General features: G+C 37.8%; 1 protein-coding gene across 9 annotated transcripts in view; it reads left to right on the top strand.

Moving 5' to 3' along the window:
* The window catches only part of USP54 (ubiquitin specific peptidase 54), a 147,834-nt gene that overhangs the window by 60,021 nt on the left and 69,124 nt on the right, over positions 1–18,689 (top strand). For all 9 annotated transcript variants that reach the window (XR_003796981.1, XM_029244928.1, XM_029244929.1 and 6 more), the window contains exon 2: positions 14,807–15,645. Coding sequence is in view for 8 of the 9 variants with exons in the window: in XM_029244928.1 (XP_029100761.1) it covers positions 15,499–15,645 (147 nt within the window). In the remaining variant the exon portion in view is untranslated. The remainder of the gene's footprint in view (positions 1–14,806; positions 15,646–18,689) is intronic.

The raw sequence follows: 18,689 nt of genomic DNA, 5'->3' as shown, positions 1-18,689 counted from the left end.
ACAGTAAGTATGTGTGTGTGTGGGGGGCGGTGTGTAAGAGAGAAAGGGAGAAGGAAAGAGAGAGGATGGGTATAGGGGATGCAGTTATCATAATCATAGCTACTATTTATGGAGCTCCTATTTTGTACCTGGCCCTAAGTGTTATAATTTTGTTGCAATACTCTCAATAAATCACATTTATTATATGTAGTAAATGACCTGAAAGTGATGTAGCAGGATTGGAATTTAGATTCATTTTATCCTGCTTCTTCATAATTATCATCAAAACATTTATGCCTCATTTGCTAGATACTGGGCTAATTTTATATGTATATATAAAATATATATACACATATATGTATGTATACACACACACTATTTCATTTAACCCTCGTAAGAGTCGTATGAGAGACATATATATATTTTTAAATTCCATTTTACTGATGAGGTACCTGAGACTTCAATAATTGATTCAATAAGTTGTTAGGTGGTAGAGTCCAAACCTGTTCTACCATGCGAACTCTAGGTCCCTAAGTTTTATTTTTATTTATTTATTTATTTTAAAATTTTATTTATTTTATTTATTTATATTTGGCTATGTTGTGTCTTTGTTGCTGGGTGTGGGCTTTCTCTAGTTGTGGTGTGCGGGGGCTACTCTTCGTTGTGGTGCGCGGGCTTCTCATTGTGGTGGCTTCTCTTGTTGCAGAGTGTGGCCTCTAGGCCCGTGGACTTCAGTAGTTGTGGCTCACAGGCTCAGTGGTTGTGGCTCGTGGGCTCTAGAGCACAGGCTCAGTAGTTGTGGCACATGGCCTTAGTTGTTCCACGGCCTGTGGGATCTTCCCGGACCAGGACTCGAACCCATTTCCCCTGCATTGGCAGGCGGATTTTTAACCACTGTACCACCAGGGAAGCCCGGTCCCTAAGTTTTATAAATCACATTGTGTTCCCTGGGAATGGTGCCTCCTGGATCTCCACTATGATCATGGTGTTTCCTGAGGTTATATAATGTGGTTGGCCCTGCAAAGGCTGCACTTTAAACCACTATGTTCTTTCTACTATCATGCTGCCTCCCTTGGAAGTCAGTAGATTAGCTATATAGCTCTGGATCTTTATAAGGAGGGGCTAAGTGGCCTGCAAATGTCATTTCTTTTTATTTATTTTTTAAATTAATGTATTAATTTATTTTTCGCTGTGCTGGGTCTTAGTTGCAGCATGTGGACTTCTTAATTATGGCATGTGGACTCTTGATTGCGGCATGTGGGCTCTTAGTTGTGGCATGCGGACTTCTTAGTTGTGGCATGCATGCAGGATCTAGTTCCCCCACCAGGGACTGAACTGGACCCCCCTGCATTGGGAGCACGGAGTGTTACTCACTGGACTACCAGGGAAGTCCCCAAATGTCATTTCTTAGTCGTTACATTTGTCACTTAATAGTAAAGTGAAACATGTCTTGTTTTTTTTTCTTTTTTTTTTCCAGCTGCTTTTGGACAAATTTACTGTAAATGACAGCTTTCTAAGCTCTTACAAAAAGAAAAAATATAAGGCTTTCTGTCCTTTATCAGCATACAGTTTTTCTTGTTGTACATGATGTAATAGTTTGAAGCTGCCAAAGTCCAACCCTCAGGAAATTGTTTGAGTTGAGTACCTGTATTCACTGGGGAGTTTGTGATAACCAGCCCATAAATCAACAAATAACGTGGCCTTTTTTTTGGTTGTAGATGCTATCTCTTTTTATTTTTAAGCTTGAATCAGAGCAAATATTGATTGAGTTGATACAGTCTTCATTAGAAAAAACCATCTGTGATATCTCAAGCTAGATATGGAAATTTGGAGGACTCTTATTTAAGGAGAGTCAGAGTTTATCAGAATGTTGGAATTGGCTGTTCTAGGTACTTATCCCTTCAAACGAGAAGTTTTCTCTTTAAATTAAACTTTCAGTGATTCAGTGCCTATTATATTCAACTTCTGTGTGGAATAAAAAGATACCCTTAAGGAATATGTGAGGTACTCCATGTACACAAATAACTGTAATGTGGGGGAGGATGGGAATGCTTATCTTGGAGTGGAGGATGAGTGAGGGGCACTTAATAGGTGCTCAGTGAAATGTCTGATGAATAAATGAGTGAGTAGATGTAGCTGGAAAATGGTGGTAAGGTCTAATGATTCTCAAACTTTGTGTAGGTGCCAGACATATTTAATTCAATCTTATAAATTAGTAGTTAATTTTACTAGCGGACTATGTGAATGTAAAAATATGCAATAAAAAAAGCACAATCATGGACTTCCCTGGTGGCTCAATGGTTAAGAATCCGCCTGCCAATGCAGGAGACATGGGTTTGAGCCCTGGTCCGAGAGATCGCACATCCTGTGGAGAAATTAAGCCCGTGCGTTACAACTACTGAGCCCACATGCCACAACTACTAAGCCCGTGCGCCTAGAGCCCGTGCTCTGCAACCAGAGAAGCCACTGCAATGAGAGGCCTGAGCACCGCAATGAAGAGTAGCCCCTGCTCACCACAACTAGAGAAAGCCCACGCGCAGCAACAAAGATCCAGCACAGCCAAAAATAAATAAATAAATTAAAAAAAAAAGAAAGCACAATCATGAACATGAGTCAATAAGAAAAAAACCTGTCAAAATAGGTCCTGTTGACTGATTTGGGTTTTTTTTTGTTTTTGTTTTGTAGAAAAGAACAGTTTTATTGCTTTGCCAGGCAAAGGGGGACACAGCGGGTTCCTGCCCCCAAAAAACTGTCCCTGTTTTGTTTTTTTTTTAAGTTTACTCTTTGTTCATGTTTTTGCCTTGTTAGCAGTGGAATAAGTGGACAAGAAAAAATTATGGGAGAGAAACTTGTGAAAACTCCATCCATTAATTTCTCCCCTTGTGAATTATAAAAATACCATTTTTCTCTAGCCAAAAGAATACCCATCTCTGGAAGCCATTGAAAAGGTGAGTGTCATGGTATTTTAGGAGTCCTCTGGTAGTCACATATATAGGAATGGAGACCTGTCAAAGAGTCAGAATGTGGTCCAGTAGTCCAGAGGGGAGAGGATCTGGACCTTAGCAGCAGCAGCAATGAAAATAGAATGAAAGGAAATAGAAATCCACATCTGGCCCCCTGTTTCTAAATAGGAAGTAGTTACCAATTATTAAACAGCTTTCTCAGTGGTTGGTTACCTCTGGTCCAGAGTCCTTTCATTCTGTTTTTAGGGAAAATGAGTTTAAATTCCAATTTTAGTTTTACTTTAAGTAAGGAAACTATAAATTAAAGATAATTCATCTATGAATTATAGATAATTTAGAAAATAAAGAGGAAAAAAAATAATTCATCATCCTAACAAGACCCCTGCTATTTTACATTTACTTATACTTGATCTTGTAGATTTAAAAACTTTTCTAATAGTTCATTCTAGGTAAATCAAGCTCTGAGAAACAGGTTTCTGAACTAATAACCCATTAACTGCTAAACTTTGATGTTAAACATGATAACCCCAGACATTTCACACAAGGCTTCATTGGACTCTAAATTTCCCATGGTCACAAACTATTAGTCCACTTACCTGTATAAGTATAGATGTTAATCCTCCAATTGCCTCTATTCCGCATTGGGCCCAAGCTTTCATCTCCCTCAATGAATTATTTGCACATTTAAAAATTTTTTATTTGAACCAATTTTGGACTTACAGAAAGGTTGCAAAAATAGTACAGCTTTTATATAGCCCTAACCCAGCTTCCTCTAATCTTATCATCTTATATAAGCATAGTATAATGATCAGAACCAGGAAATTAGCATTGGTTCAATACTGTTACGTAAAGACTGTCAAACTTCAAGTTTCTTCACCGTTGTTCTTTATTGAGGATCCTATCTAGGATCTCACATTGCATTTTAGGCTTTTCTCCTCCTTAGTCTCCGAGGTTCTGTAAAAGTTTCTCAGTCTTTCTTTGTCTTTTATAACTTTGACATTTTTGGAGGGTATTAGTCAGTTATTTTGTCAAATATTCCTCAATTTGGATTTGTCTGATTTTTTTTTTCCTCATGATTGAACTGAGATTATATGGTTTAGGCAAGAATGTCAAGAAATGTGTTCTCAGTGCATTATTACCATGGGATTCACGATGTCAATATGTATTATTGCTCGTGATGTTCGACTTGATCACTTGGTTAAGGGGGTTTCTGCCTCATTTCTCTACAGTAAAGTTACTATCTTTCCCTTTGTGGTTAATAAATGTCTTGGTGGAGATACTTTGATACTATCATTTGCATGAATGTCATGGAATTCTCTACATATAGAATTAGTAGTATTACTTAGAGACCTCATTGAACTTCATTTAATGATTATGAAATGAATTCCCTTAAGGGAGCTATCCCTTTCTAAGATACCTGCACCTTACTCCTGGTTTCATCAAAGGACCTTCAGGTTCTGCAGGAATAAATCCTTTCTAGTCAGTATTGGTCTCAGTTACACTCATATCCCATTCATAAAGAAGTCTCCAGTGCTAATGCTAATAAGCTATAGATCTCTGAACCTCCTTTACCCCACTGTCTCTTAGGGTGACAGGCTCTTCCTGTGGCCCAGTGTCCTTCCAGGCCTCATCTCTCTTTACGGTTAAGCCATTTTCATTTTGCAAACATTTGAATGACTACTTAGGGTTTTTTCAGACACAGAGGCTAAGAGAAGCTGACTTTGTTGGTGAGGAATATAGTAGTAGATAATTAGGGCGGCTACGTCTATAGCCTGGTTTAATACTTTGGCCTGAGAAAAATGGCAGCACATTATGATGCATTGTGTATACTCGTTGTGAAGTAATCATTCTCTATATTTCATTAATATAGAGAAATGTTTTTTTCTAGAGGTCTTCATTTTCTAGAGCTGTACCTCTGATACTGGCAGTCTTGAGCCATGATCTTTTAAATTTAGCCCTGCCATTTCTACTCTGTCAACTGTGTGTGGATCCCTAGTAGAATTATTACAGTCAGCCCAAGAATGAAAAATTCAAAGAGTACAATTTAGATCTATTTAGTGCTAACAAAATTTATGTAACGCATAGTGTATTAGATGGCTTTGATTAGTAAAATACAAATTTATTAGTATTACCGAATTTAAAGTAGATTTTTTTTTTTTTTTTTTTTTTTGTGGTACGGGGGCCTCTCACTGTTGTGGCCTCTCCCATTGCGGAGCAACAGGCTCCGGACGCGCAGGCTCAGCGGCCATGGCTCACGGGCCCAGCCGCTCCGCGGCATGTGGGATCTTCCCAGACCGGGGCACGAACCCGCGTCCCCTGCATCAGCAGGCGGATTCTCAACCACTGCGCCACCAGGGAAGCCCTAAAGTAGATTTTTGAATCATATATTTTCTCAAGTAACGTATACTATAAAAGCTCAGTTTCTGTAATATGATTCAGAGTCTGTGGGACCTGGAGCTTATATAATTCAGAGGGCCCACTTTAAGGGAAACATTTTTTTAAAAAAAGAAAAGTAGATATTGGGCCTGAGGGCCTGTGCAAGAGAGGGGCCCCGAAGCTTAATCTTCATGGTTTCTTCTTCTTTTTTTTTTTTCTTAATTCTACCCCACCTTGCCCTTGCCTTTCGGTGTTGTCTGCACATATGGTGCCTCTCCCTTCCCAAGGAATTGCTTTTACTAATATCATTTCCTGTCACAATTCATGGTTTTTTCTTAAGCTTGCCTCTGGATGTGGGGGTCTGCAAAAAGGTTGGGACCCACTGTTTTCTGTCATTTCACACATGGGAAAAGTTTTTTAGCCTGCTCACAGGAAGTTAGTGTGTCCAGATTGGGAACAATGTGGGACATACAATTTAGTAACTCTACTACATAAAGAAATAGGTAATAGGTGATAAGATGACATGCTTCTTTCCCAATTTTGGCTTCTAAGCTTCCTAGAAGTTTACCTGATGTTAGAGACAACAAGGTAATGCAGGCTGTTTTGACTTAGTAAAGCCCAGGAGCTAGGTCGTAATGATGATTAAATAAGTATAAAGTAGATTAAAGATTAAATAAATATAAGTATTTATGTTCACATTTTTTATTTCTTCATGATTCAGACTTGGTAGGTTGTATATTTCTATATTTTAATTTATTTCTTCTAGATTATTCAGTTTGTTTGTGTATAATTGTCCACTGTAGTTTCTTATGATCCTTAGTATTTCTCTGTTATCAGTTGTAATTTCTCCTTTTTAATTTCTGATATTATTTATATGAACCTTCTCTCTCTTTTTTCTTAGTCTAGTTAAAGATTTGTCAATTTTATTTATATTTTCAAAAACCCAGCTTTTAGTTTCATTGGTCTTTTCTGTTGCCTTTCTAGTATGTGTTAATCAACTTGATATGGGAATCCCTTCACACAATGTATTCATATATAAAATCATCACATTGTACACTTTAAATACATTACAGTTTTATCAATTATACCTCAATAAAGTTGGGAAAAAAGGAATTTATGAACAAGCTTATTCAGAGTCTATTCAGCAGTAGTAAAATATAGGTTGCTGTATCTTCTTCAGAGTTGAGAGCAACACGGCAATAAGATTCTTGTATGCTCTTTCTCCTCCTTCCATCTTTGATTGAATATTCCATTGTGTTTGGAGTTGGCTGGAAACTAATAAATGTGGATAAAGATAATGATACATTTTCTGCAAAGAGTTTGGGAATAACTAGCTGACAAATAGCCTACTATCTGTTAGTTTGTTGTAGTCTAGGACTATTCTCTGCAGGATGCTGCGTGCCCTTTGGTTGCTACTGTTACAAAGGCAAAATCAATCAGATAGGAGTATTAGATAATGGACTATGGAGACGTTTTAATTTAAATTTGAATAAATTTGCATCTAGCACTTAGTTACCAATATCAGGTGGTGGTTGTTTTTAATCATCATCTAATTGGCTGACCTGAAAACTAAGCAAGATTCTGTATTGAAAACTGTATATGGGGCTTCCCTGGTGGCGCAGTGGTTAAGAATCCACCTACCAATTCAGGGGATACGGGTTCGATCCCTGGTCCCGGAAGATTCCACATGCTGTGGAGCAACTAAGGCCGTGTGGCACAACTACTGAGCATGCGCTCTAGAGCCCGCGAGCCACAACTACTGAGCCCACGTGCCACGGCTACTGAAGCCCGCGTGCCTACAGCCTGTGCTCCGCAACAAGAGAAGCCACCACAATGAGAAGCCCGCACACCGCAATGAAGAGTAGCCCCCGCTATCTGCAACTAGAGAAAGCCCTTGCTCAGCAACGAAGACCCTAAGCAGCCAAAAATAAATAAAGAACAACAACAACAACAAACAAACTGCATATGGACAACTTCTTTGGAACAGATTTCCACTAAACAAATAATGCAATGCTCACCAAGTTTGTTTAGCTTTGGGTTTTTTGTTTGTTTTTTTAAACTAAGTATCTAAGGATATGACTCAGATGCATTTATACAGAACTACCTCACTAGGATCTCATCTGCCCAAAGCTGTATGATGTCCCTTAAAATGTTTATATTGACAGTGAGGAAAGCCTGAAGTTTTAACTGAATCACGTTAATATTAGAATATCTTGCTTTATAAGATGAAGTAATTATGGAAAGTTTATGTATATGTGTACACATACCTACATACATATATACACACACATATATATTTAGAATCATGCTTTTTAGTTAGAATCACAATTTATAAATAGAAAGATAGATTATATGACAAATAAAATAAACTATAGTGAACTCCTATGTAATGTATCCCCACAATAACAGATATTTGTATATAACACAATTGGCTTCTGACCTCCATCCATTCTCTATTCTCAGATGGGATGGAGGGGAACAGGGAGAGGGGAAGGACCCTAGAAACAATGGTCTGATAGAAACATTAATTTCCCTTACAATTATAGAAAATTTATATAGGAATTCAGAAATGGGGGAGATCCCTTCAGGCTTGGGGTAGTCAAGGAGTGTTTTACAAAGGTTTTTACAAAGAGGCTGGGTTACCTATAGAGGGGAAGTAGGATACTGAGCATCCCAAGTAGGTAAAACTATTAATAAGATCACAGAAATGGGAAAACTCTTTGGGGAGAAGTTTTTTTGTTTTCTTTTTATAAATTTATTTATTTTTGGCTGCGTTGGGTCTTTGTTGCTGTGCGCGGGTTTTCTCTAGTTGCAGCGAGCGGGGGCTACTCTTCGTTGTGGTGCACAGGCTTCTCGTTGTGGTGGCTTCTCGTTGCAGAGCACACGCTCTAGGCGCACAGGCTTCAGTAGTTGTGGTGCACGGGCTTAGTTGCTTCACGGCATGTGGGATCTTCCCGGACCAGGGCTCAAACCCGTGCCCCCTGCATTGGCAGGTGGATTCTTAACCACTGTGCCACCAGGGAAGCCCTGGGTGGAGAAGTTTTATGTAGTGAGATAAAAAGAGATAAATATAAAATATAAATTAAGGTCAGATTATGTTATTAAGAATCAGACTGAGAAGTTTGGACATTATTCTTCAGGAGGGACCTGGGAAAGGTTTTTGTTTTTTTAATTGACACTTTAAAATATGCTTTAAAAGGTGTTTTTTAGAATCTTTGGTAGTCTATATAAAATTACCAAAATTTATATTAAAATACCACAATCTTTTTGGTATAGAGTTCTGAGTTTTGCTAAATACATAAAGGTAGTATAGTATAACTACCAGCACAATCAAGATACATAACAGTTTCATCACCCTGGTACTGCCCCTTTGCAATCAACCCCTACTGTCACCCACAACTTCTGGAAACACTGGTCTATTTTGACTTTTAATTTTGACTTTTCCAAGATGTCATAAAAGTGAAATCATATAGTATATAGCCTTTTGAGTCTCATCATAGTACATTTGAGATTCATCCATATTTTTGTGTATGTCAGTATTCTTTCCTTTTTATTGTTGAGTTTAATGTATGTATGTACCACTTACTAGTTGAAGAACATTTGGGTTGTTTCCAGTTTTTGGTGATTATGTGTAAAGCCACTATAAACACTTGTGTAAAGGTTTTTATGTGGCGTAAGCTTTCATTTCTTTTGGGTAAAATACCTAGGAATGGGATTACTAGGTCAGATGGTAAAAGTATATTAACATTATATGTAATTGCCAACAGTGTCATTTTGCATTTCTATCAGCAATTTAGGAGACTTCCAGTCGCTCTGATACTTCCTCATTAGCCTTTGTTATTGTCAGGTTTTAAATATTTTTGTTTTTATTTTTAGCTACTTTAGTAGGCATGTAGTGTGGTTTTAATTCCATTTCCCTAAAGACTAATAATATTGAATATCTTTTTATATGTTTATTTGCTATCTGTGTATTTTTTAAAATTTATTTATTTTTGGCTATGTTAGGTCTTTGTTGCTGTGCACAGGCTTTCTCTAGTTGCAGCGAGCGGGGGCTACTCTTTGTTGCGATGCGCGGGCTTCTCATTGGGGTGGCTCTCTTGTGTAGCACAGGCTCTTGGTGCGTGGGTTTCAGTAGTTGTGGCTTGTGGGGTCAGTAGTTGTGGCTCGCAGGCTCTAGAGCACAGGCTCGGTAGTCGTGGCGCACGGGCTTAGTTGCTCCATGGCATGTGGGATCTTCCTGGATCAGGGCACGAACCTGTGTCCCCCACATTGGCAGGCGGATTCTCAACCACTGTGCCACCGGGGAAGTCCTGTGTATTTTCTTTTTTTTTTTTTTTTTTTTTTGCGGTACGCGGGCCTCTCACTGTTGTGGCCTCTCCCTGTTGTGGCCTCTCCCGTTGCGGAGCGCAGGCTCAGCGGCCATGGCTCACGGGCCCAGCCGCTCTGCGGCATGTGGGATCTTCCTGGACTGGGGCACGAACCCGTGTCCCCTGCATCGGCAGGCGGACTCTCAACCACTGCGCCACCAGGGAAGCCCGCTTTGCCTGGTTTTGAGTCCGTATTTGGTATATATCAGGGTCCTCCCATGTGTGCGCACACATCTCTTAGCCAAGATGGATTCTAGTGAAGCGACCTATAGGTAGGTTGACATCTCTTGCTATGAAGTGATGCCCCCTCCCTTTTGACCTCCAAAGAGCCTTTCTGTGCATGTATAGTCAGGAAGGTCTTCTTGACCTCAAGAAAGAGAAATATGTTGTCTCTATCTTTATCTGGGCAGTGCTCAGCTCTTCTCTCGTGCCTGCTATTTTGGAGTGTCTGTCCACAGGGGACAACTCCAGCTGCCCAGCCTGGGGCCCATCTATCTCCTGCCTCAATGCCATTAGTAAAATAAATAAATAAATAAATAAATAAATATTTAAAAATGGGGGATAAAGAGGAGGGACTATTTTGGGGGGGAAGGCGGTGACTTCAGATTTGGACATGTTAAACTTGTTTTGAAAGTGGGACAGTGTGCACATAGTTGGTAATTTGGTTTCAGAGTTCATAAGATTTGTGATTTATCAAACCAGAAGTTATGGTTGAAGTTCTGATGGAAAAGGGGATGAGAACACTCATGGGAAGTACTCTAGGCAAGAGCAAGAAGGTCTAATTTTAACTTTAGGGAATGTTTAGGTTTTTTTTTTTTTTGGCTGTGTTGGGTTTTGTTGGTGCACGCAGGCTTTCTCTAGTTGTGGCGTTGCAGTGCATGGCCTTCTCATTGCAGTGGCTTCTCTCGTCACAGAGCAAGGGCTCTAGGCACGCAGGCTTCAGTAGTTGTAGCACGTTGGCTCAGTAGTTGTGGCTCATGGGCTTAGTTGCTCCGCGGCATGTAGGCTGTTCCCAGACCAGGGCTTGAACCCGTGTCCCCTGCATTGGCAGGCAGATTCTTAACCACTGCACCACCAGGAAAGTCCCGGAATGCTTACTTTTAAGAAAGCAACAAAAGAGAGAGAAAATGGACTGTCAGAGCAGTAGGAGAACCAGTGTTTGTCATTCTCTTATTTTTGTCATTCTTTTATTTTCTTATGAATTCACGATTGTGTTACATCAGGCAACCAGTGTTAGGTGCTGCAGAAAAGTTAAGAAGAATGAGGCATATGGAAAAAGCCAGTGGGTTTTGAAATTAGATTTCTTTAGAAGGCAAATGTTCCATGAAGTAAAATTGTGATGGTGGAATAAAGGAACAGTACCATGTTCTGAAGACATTATTTATGAGCAAGGAGAAGCAGCAGTTGTAAATTATTTTACAGAGACTTTTAGCAGTGAAAGGTTGAAAAAAATTTAGGACAGTAGGCATAAGGATTTAATAAGTTCAAGGTGGTCTTTGCTGTTACTGGGTTTTTAAAGAATATAGGATATCTATGTGGTTATCTTTAAAGGGAAAAGAGCTCATGAGAAGGGAATGTTTGAATGGTAATAATAACAATAACAATAATTTATATAGCAGTTACTATATGCCAGACATTGATATCCTCATAATAAGTGAGAAGATACTATGGATATAGTTTGTAATTATTGACATGTGGAGTGTACCAAGGAATTGAGGTAATTGCCTGCTGATTTATCAGTGCGAGTATAGATTCTTCAGTAAATTATAAGTAAACTGCTATATAGAATAACAGAACCAGAAATGTGGGCAAATTTTCTGGAAACTGTTGGGATATCTCAGTGTTGTACAGTTTGACTTCCTATTGTTTGGGTTACTTTTGACTTTAATCACTAGTGATGGGGCTACTGTTCCTTCCTTAGAAACTGAGATACTCTTCATGGCTTTTCCATTTGAATCATTGATCAGTTGAACATGGTCAGTGTTTGTAGACCTTCTAAAATGTTACCCTATTCCTTGTAATAGACTCAGTTGTTTACCTTTTTATGTTAAACTTTTTATTTTATTTTTTTAAACTTTGTATTTTTTTAAATAATTGTAAAATTCAAATGTTTCTTCAAGCACATAGCTAAATCATACTGACATGTACCTTGTTCTATGTGAGGCCTATTGTTCTTTTTATATAATTAGAAGACTTATTCCTGCTGGCTTACAACTTTCTAGTATCCTGAGGTCCCCAAACAGAAATTTACTTTTCAGTTTTTAGGCTCAGCAATTCACTCATTCAGTGAACTCATTATTAATTCTTTGTTTTGAAAACTTGCTTTCACATACCTATCACGTTAAATCTCAGTCACTGTGTGAAATACGTATTGTGCCACCGTTCCATAGACCCAGAAAACAAAGTTCAGGACACCTAAGTTATTTGGGATTACATAAAGTAGTAAAAATGTAGAATTTGAACCCATGTTTTTCCAACTCCAGGTCTAGTCCTAGTCCTCTTAATAATATCACAATTACTCTACATCACTTACTCCTGACAACAGCTTGAACTTACACTGTGTTTCGACCTCTCCTTGTCATAGAAATAGGATTCAAGCTTTATTTCCTTTTAATTTGTCCTCATATCTGTACATTTTTGTATTTTTCTCTTTCTTTCTTTTATTTTCGTTTGGGATTGCCAGTATCATCTGGCATGGTTATTATCTACCAGCTTAATGATTTTAGTCATGATTTTGCATTGAGTTACTAATACTTCATACAGTACAAGCTAATTCTTACATAATTTTAAATTCTTTTATTATTTGCAGATATCAATTCCTTTTCAACTTAAAAAATAATTTAAAACTTACAAACAAGTTGCAAGAAATGGAACAAAGAATTTTCATATACCCTTGAGCCAGATTTATTTATTGTTAACATTTTGCTATATTTGCTTTACTATTTTCTCTCTCCTTCTCTCTCCATGTATACATAAGTATACATGCATACACACAAATTTCTTTTTTTTCCTGAACCATTTCAGAGTAGGTTGCAGACATTATGCTCTTTTACCCCTAAAATACTCTGGTATTGCCTAGGAAGTTCTTTTTCTTTTTAAAAATAGGTTGTTAGAGCCATGTCGGTAGAACTCTTTATTTTCTCATGTATCTTTAGTAGATGGATTATATTGTTTGGTGCTAGACCTGTAATTTAAGTGAAATATTTTGTCATCAGTATTTCTTGGACCGTTTGTTATTACCACTCTTGGCTTTGTTCTTTTTGGCTCTCACCTCTGGTTTCTGACACACCTAGCTCAAGTGTGAGAGCTTTTTGCCTTACCCTACATAATGCTGCCATTCAGAGCCTGAGAATCTTTTTTTCTGCTACTGCCTTTTTTCCCTTTGCTCCCTGAACTCAGGGGTGTGTATCATAGGGCAGGCTGAGTTTCAGTGAGCTCCTAATGTGGATACTGGAAACCCCACCTGCCTGCCAAGTCCTTTTGGCTTTGAGCAAAGTGGAGGGTTGGTATTTGTCATTCTTTTGCAGCAGTTGAGCTGAAGGAATGCTGCATGGCTTGTTGGAAGTTGCTTAGTGGCCTCGAGTGGGGTGTGTATGGGGTGTGTGTAGAGGGTTGAGGGTCATGTAGTCTGTGTAGGAGACATGGGGTCCTGCCTGGTGCTATATGCTAATCATCAGGCAGTGTTTATTGAGTGCCTGCTTATGACTAGACTAGCACTGTGTTAGGAGCTTTTGGAATAGTATAATAAAATATATAATTAAGTCACAGTAAGTAGTTAAACAATTCTAGCTCTGACACTTACCAGCTTTGATTTGGGCAAGTTAATGTCTTTAAGCCTCCCTTTACTCTTCTGTGAAACGGAACTATTAATACCTACATGATAGAGCTGTTATGAAGATAAAATAAAGAATATAGGTATTGTTTAGCACATGTCTGACACTAGTTAGTATTTCATTTCATACAGTCATAGTCAGGATACATGACTGACACCATATAAAACAAATAGAGATTAATAAAAACAAATACAGAATAATATGACACTATAATGTATAATCTAATACTTTAACTGTGACCTGTAGATTATAAATAGTCTGGGAATTTAGAGAAGGGAAAGAACAGTCTGTGCAACCGTTTAATGTTCCTGTGCCTCAGCTTTTCCACTGAACACACTATGGATAGTGCTAGGTGAACCAAGAATGATTAAGATGTTATAGCATTTTTGCTTTTTTAGGTCATCCATATGATGGTGGGAAGGAAGGGAGAAGCTTGGGAAACTGTTAGAAACCAAATTTAATATTTAACATTCTTAATTTTTTCCTTCTGTGGACCTGGCAGCCTTACAGGAAAACTTAAAGGTGAATATTAGAAGCATTTCCTTCCAAGGAAATTTTCCCTTGTTGCCTCACTGGCATTTTAATTAGTTGAAAATTAATGTTGGTCGATGGATGGCCTCTGATTGTGAATACCTTGGATATAATCTGAGGATTAAGTGATTTGTAACCCAAATTATCTCTCTGATCCTCTGGCAAAAAATGTAACATACAAACAAACAGGTCAGAAGATTTAGTTCTTTTGGACTGGATGTTAAGGACATATGGTTTACTCACCATGAGGGTTTCTCTGGGATGGGACATCTTTACTCACAGCCCAGACTGATAACATGACCCTCCCACCTTTAAATAGGCTTTTATAGCCATGAGCATTTAAAATACCTTGAAAAATTTCTGTACTCACAACATCCAAAACAAACTGTTTCAATTTCTAGTTTGGTGTGTGTTTACTTGGTAACTTTTTTCTTAGCCTGATTTTGGAAAGTTTGCATTCAGTTCTTATTTTTGTCCAGGTCAACTTTCTTCTCCTCCTAGAAAATTTGGGAGGAGGCTCCTATGAGAGTAAAGCTGCGCACACCTTTTTCTTCCCACCTCTTTGGTTTGAGTGTTTCTCCTTTTTGTTGTTGTTAGGATTTCTTTGCGGGGGTGGGGTGGTGAGCATTGTTTGTCTCGGTTTCAAGTTTTAGTGAGAGGTGAGGCAACGCTGATCTTGGCAGAAGCGCACAAAGCTAGTAGAGTCATTAAATGACGCAAGCTTTTGATTGTTTTTTTTTTTTTTCTTTCTTTAAAGCTCTCTGGCACAGCTGGCTAGTCTAGTCACAGAGGAAAAGAGAAGAGGCTTTCTGAAGTTCTGGATGGAATACTAGAAAATGTTTGGGGCATATTAAAAAACAGCAGCAGAACAACAACAACAGAAACTCCATTTATTTCAAACAAGCTTCTTAGCTTTGTGGAATCTATGTCAGTTGCTTAGAACTTGGGTTTTTACTTCAGAGGATGATGGGACGAGGCAATAGAAGGCGAGGAGGGTTGCGTTGGATTCTTGCTTATCTGTCTGCCTCTCCTTCCAGTTGGAAAATTCTTCAATCCACAAGAAGCATTATAAACAAGCCTAAAGAACACATCCTACCCTGATCCTGGATTCTGTTGGAGTTGAGGAGTACAGCCACTTCACCAGGGTTTTATGGAGGCAGTTCAAGAAAAATCGAAGGAAGGATTTCTCTGTTTGAATTAATCCTGTGCCATGTTACATTTTGGGCATTGCTTGGAGCAAGTAGAGGACAGCTGTGTCATGTGGATCTAAGGATACCTGAGTTTCTTGAGCTGCATATATGATGTTTGAAATGTTGTAAATTTAAAATCTTTCAACATAAATTTGTTAAATTCTGGATTCTCTTTATATTAAGGACTTCAGCAGACAGAAACTCCCTCCCCAAAAGATACAAAACTTCCTCTGTGTTTTCAGGCTAAATGTGATCAATAATGTCTTGGAAGAGAAATTATTTTTCAGGGGGCCGTGGTAGTGTCCAAGGGATGTTTGCTCCTCGAAGCTCAACCTCCATAGCCCCCAGCAAAGGCCTCAGCAATGAGCCAGGACAAAACAGCTGCTTCCTCAACAGTGCCTTGCAGGTAAGGGTAATTTCTTTCTTTTTGGTGAACTTTGACTTTCACTTGCTGATGCTGTATTTCTGATTACTCTTTTAAATCTAATACTTGATAGTCTCTGTTTGAGGTCAGCAGCCTAACATCATTTTTTAAGTTAATCTCTGTGATCGTAGGCAAGTCACTTTATCTCTTTGAGTCTCAATTACCTCATTTGTAAAAGAGAAGAGTAATAATGATAGTAGAAATAATAACTGTAACTACTACTACTTAGCTGTCTAAAGGGAGGTACATGGACTAGATGATCTTACTACTTGTTTATTGACTTTTTTCCTGAACAGTCTCTACTGTTTCCTTTTTTTCCATTTGAGACAAAGGTGTCTCATCACCCTAGTTGCTTTCCTCTAGTATAGAAAGCAAAATTCTTTCCACAAGTGAAAGATTCTCAGGTATGTTATTCTTTTTTTAATATTTTTTTACTTTTTATTGATGTATAATATACATACAGGAAAATGCATGTATCATAATTATACAGTTCAGCTTTCAAAACTGATCACAACCATGTAAACAGCACCCAGATTAACAAAGAGCTGATTTCCAGCTTCCAGAAGACTCCCTTGCGCTCTCTTCCAGTCACTAACCACTCCCCAAGGGTGAACACTACTGAAGGGTAACCACCAACCATAGATTAGTTTTGCCTGTTTTTGAACTTAATTTAAATGAATCAGGTATGTTATTCTTGTCTCATAATATTCAGGCTCTTAGCACACGTTCTGATCGGGGTCCAGTCTTTGTCCACTTCTTCATCTCCTTCCTCTGAGCTCTCCTGCAGTGTCTGGTCAGATATGCTTGCACAGAGCTGGTAGAAAATAACTTCCTCTAAGGTGATTATCTACTCTAAATTTTCCCTTTTTGTCTTGCTTGTCACTTTAGCTGTCTCAGAATCCCAAAGCTTCCTGTCTGTCTGCCTGCCCTGCCCAATCAGGGCCATAGCGTGTTCGGTTCATCCCCCTTGGTCTAACTTTCAAGTGATTGCTTTCCCCTTTTTTCTCCTCTTCACAGTAAAAGTAAATGAAATTTGCCACCCAAGATAATTATGCTTGGGTAAAATATTAGCTTTACACTTCATATGTATGAGAAAATAAGTTGTTATGAGAGAATAAAAGACAAGACAATTGGGAACATATGTATATGTATAACTGATTCACTTTGTTATAAAGCAGAAACTAACACACCATTGTAAAGCAATTATACCCCCCCCCAAAAAAAAGACAAGACAACATATTTGATATAAAAAGCACTGGACTTAGGAGACCTGGGTTCTAGTTTTAGCCTTTCTTTAGACTAGCCTTGTGACCTTGTACAGGTAATAGTATTTTTTTAATTTCCTCATTTGTAGTACAAGGATCTTGTCAAGCTTATTTATTTATTTACTTATTTATTTTGTATTATGAATCTTCATGTACACATCAACCAGGCTCAACAATGATTAATATTTACCAGTCTTAGTTCATTCACTGGCCCCCTTTTTTTGCTGAATTACTTTAAGCTACTCCCGAGCATTATGTGATCTTTAAATACTTCAGTGTATTTCTCTAGTACATAAGGACATGAAAAAAACCATAATCTTAAAGACTTTATCACACCTAAAAAGTTTAGCTAAAATTATTAATGTTATCTAATACCCAGTCCAGGTTTAGTCTTCTCAGTAGTATTAAAAATGTCTTTTAAAAAAAATTGAGGTAAAGTTGATGTACAATATTATATAGGTTACAGGTGTACAACATAGCGATTCACAATTTTTAAAGGTTATACTCCATTTATAGTTATTATAAAATATTGACTGTATTCCCTGTGTTGTATGGTATATCCTTGTAGCTTACTTATTTTATACAGAATAATTTGTACCTCTTAATCTCCTACCCCTATCTTGCCCCCCACCTTCCCTCTCCTCACTGGTAGCCACTAGTTTGTTCTCTATATCTGTGAGTCTGTTTCTTTTTTGTTGTATTCACTAGTTTATTTTATTGTTTAGATTCCACATATAAGTGATATCATACAGTATTTGTCTTCCTCTGTCTGATTTATTTCACTTAGCATAATAACCTCCAAGTCCATCCATGTTGCAAATGACAAAATTTCATTGTCAAGATTATTTATGTAATAAAACTTCCATACTCTGTTTTCAAATTTTTATTTGAAAACATTAAAAAATTCTATGCTGTCAAGAGTCAAAAATTCTATGCTGTCAAACTATAGAAAGAGTTTAAGTACCTTCACTAATTACTACCACAAATTGTATGCAGTTGCAGCAGGGGTGGGGGTGGGGGTGGGTGTTTGGTTAGGCTTTTTCCCCCCCACGTATTAGCTTTTTGAGTCACTTTGCATAAACTAATAATACTTTTGTAATTTAGAGGAAGGTAAAAAAAGGTGTTGATATAGATGTGTGTGTGTTTACCTCCTATCAGGCCATAGTCCTGTTTTTATAATTCTGTTTTTCTCTATATGTTCTATTTTTATTGTCAGTCTAAGCAATAATATTTACAAATTTCTGTTCTAATTTCCAGTGCCATATAGAACATATAACTTACACACACATACCTATTTTTATATTTATACTTGGAAGACATTGATAGTTTTGGAGTGCCTGTTATAATCATGTTACAAGCTGAAAGTAATTGTTTCAATGAGCTAATATTCTAACTTTTGGTATGAAAGCTGTGTTCACCACAGATGTATTGAACCTATTACATTTATTATAAAAAGGCGTTGCTTATTTGGGAATGTAACGTGTTTCAAAGAACTTTTGGAAATATATATCTATAGACACCAAAGTATGAAGAAGCCTCGGAGGTGTGCTATAATCTGGTGCTCCAAAAGTAGTGCCTTTTCATATATGGTGCTATTTAAATGTTTTCCAGATAAGAGGAGCTTCCTAAGGCATTTATGCTATATATTACACCATTTCTTTTTCAACTGAACTCATAGTTTACTGAAATTTCGTGAGTTTTTTTATGAAGTGTCTTTTTGTATTCCAGGATCCCATCCAGGATACTACATTTACATTTACT

This window comes from Monodon monoceros, unplaced genomic scaffold (assembly GCF_005190385.1).
Source record: "Monodon monoceros isolate NGI ecotype Baffin Bay Population unplaced genomic scaffold, NGI_Narwhal_1 Super_Scaffold_4, whole genome shotgun sequence".
NCBI classification, from domain to species: domain Eukaryota; kingdom Metazoa; phylum Chordata; class Mammalia; order Artiodactyla; family Monodontidae; genus Monodon; species Monodon monoceros.
Note: the sequence above shows the minus strand (reverse complement) of the source record. Positions and strands in the feature narration are given on the sequence as shown.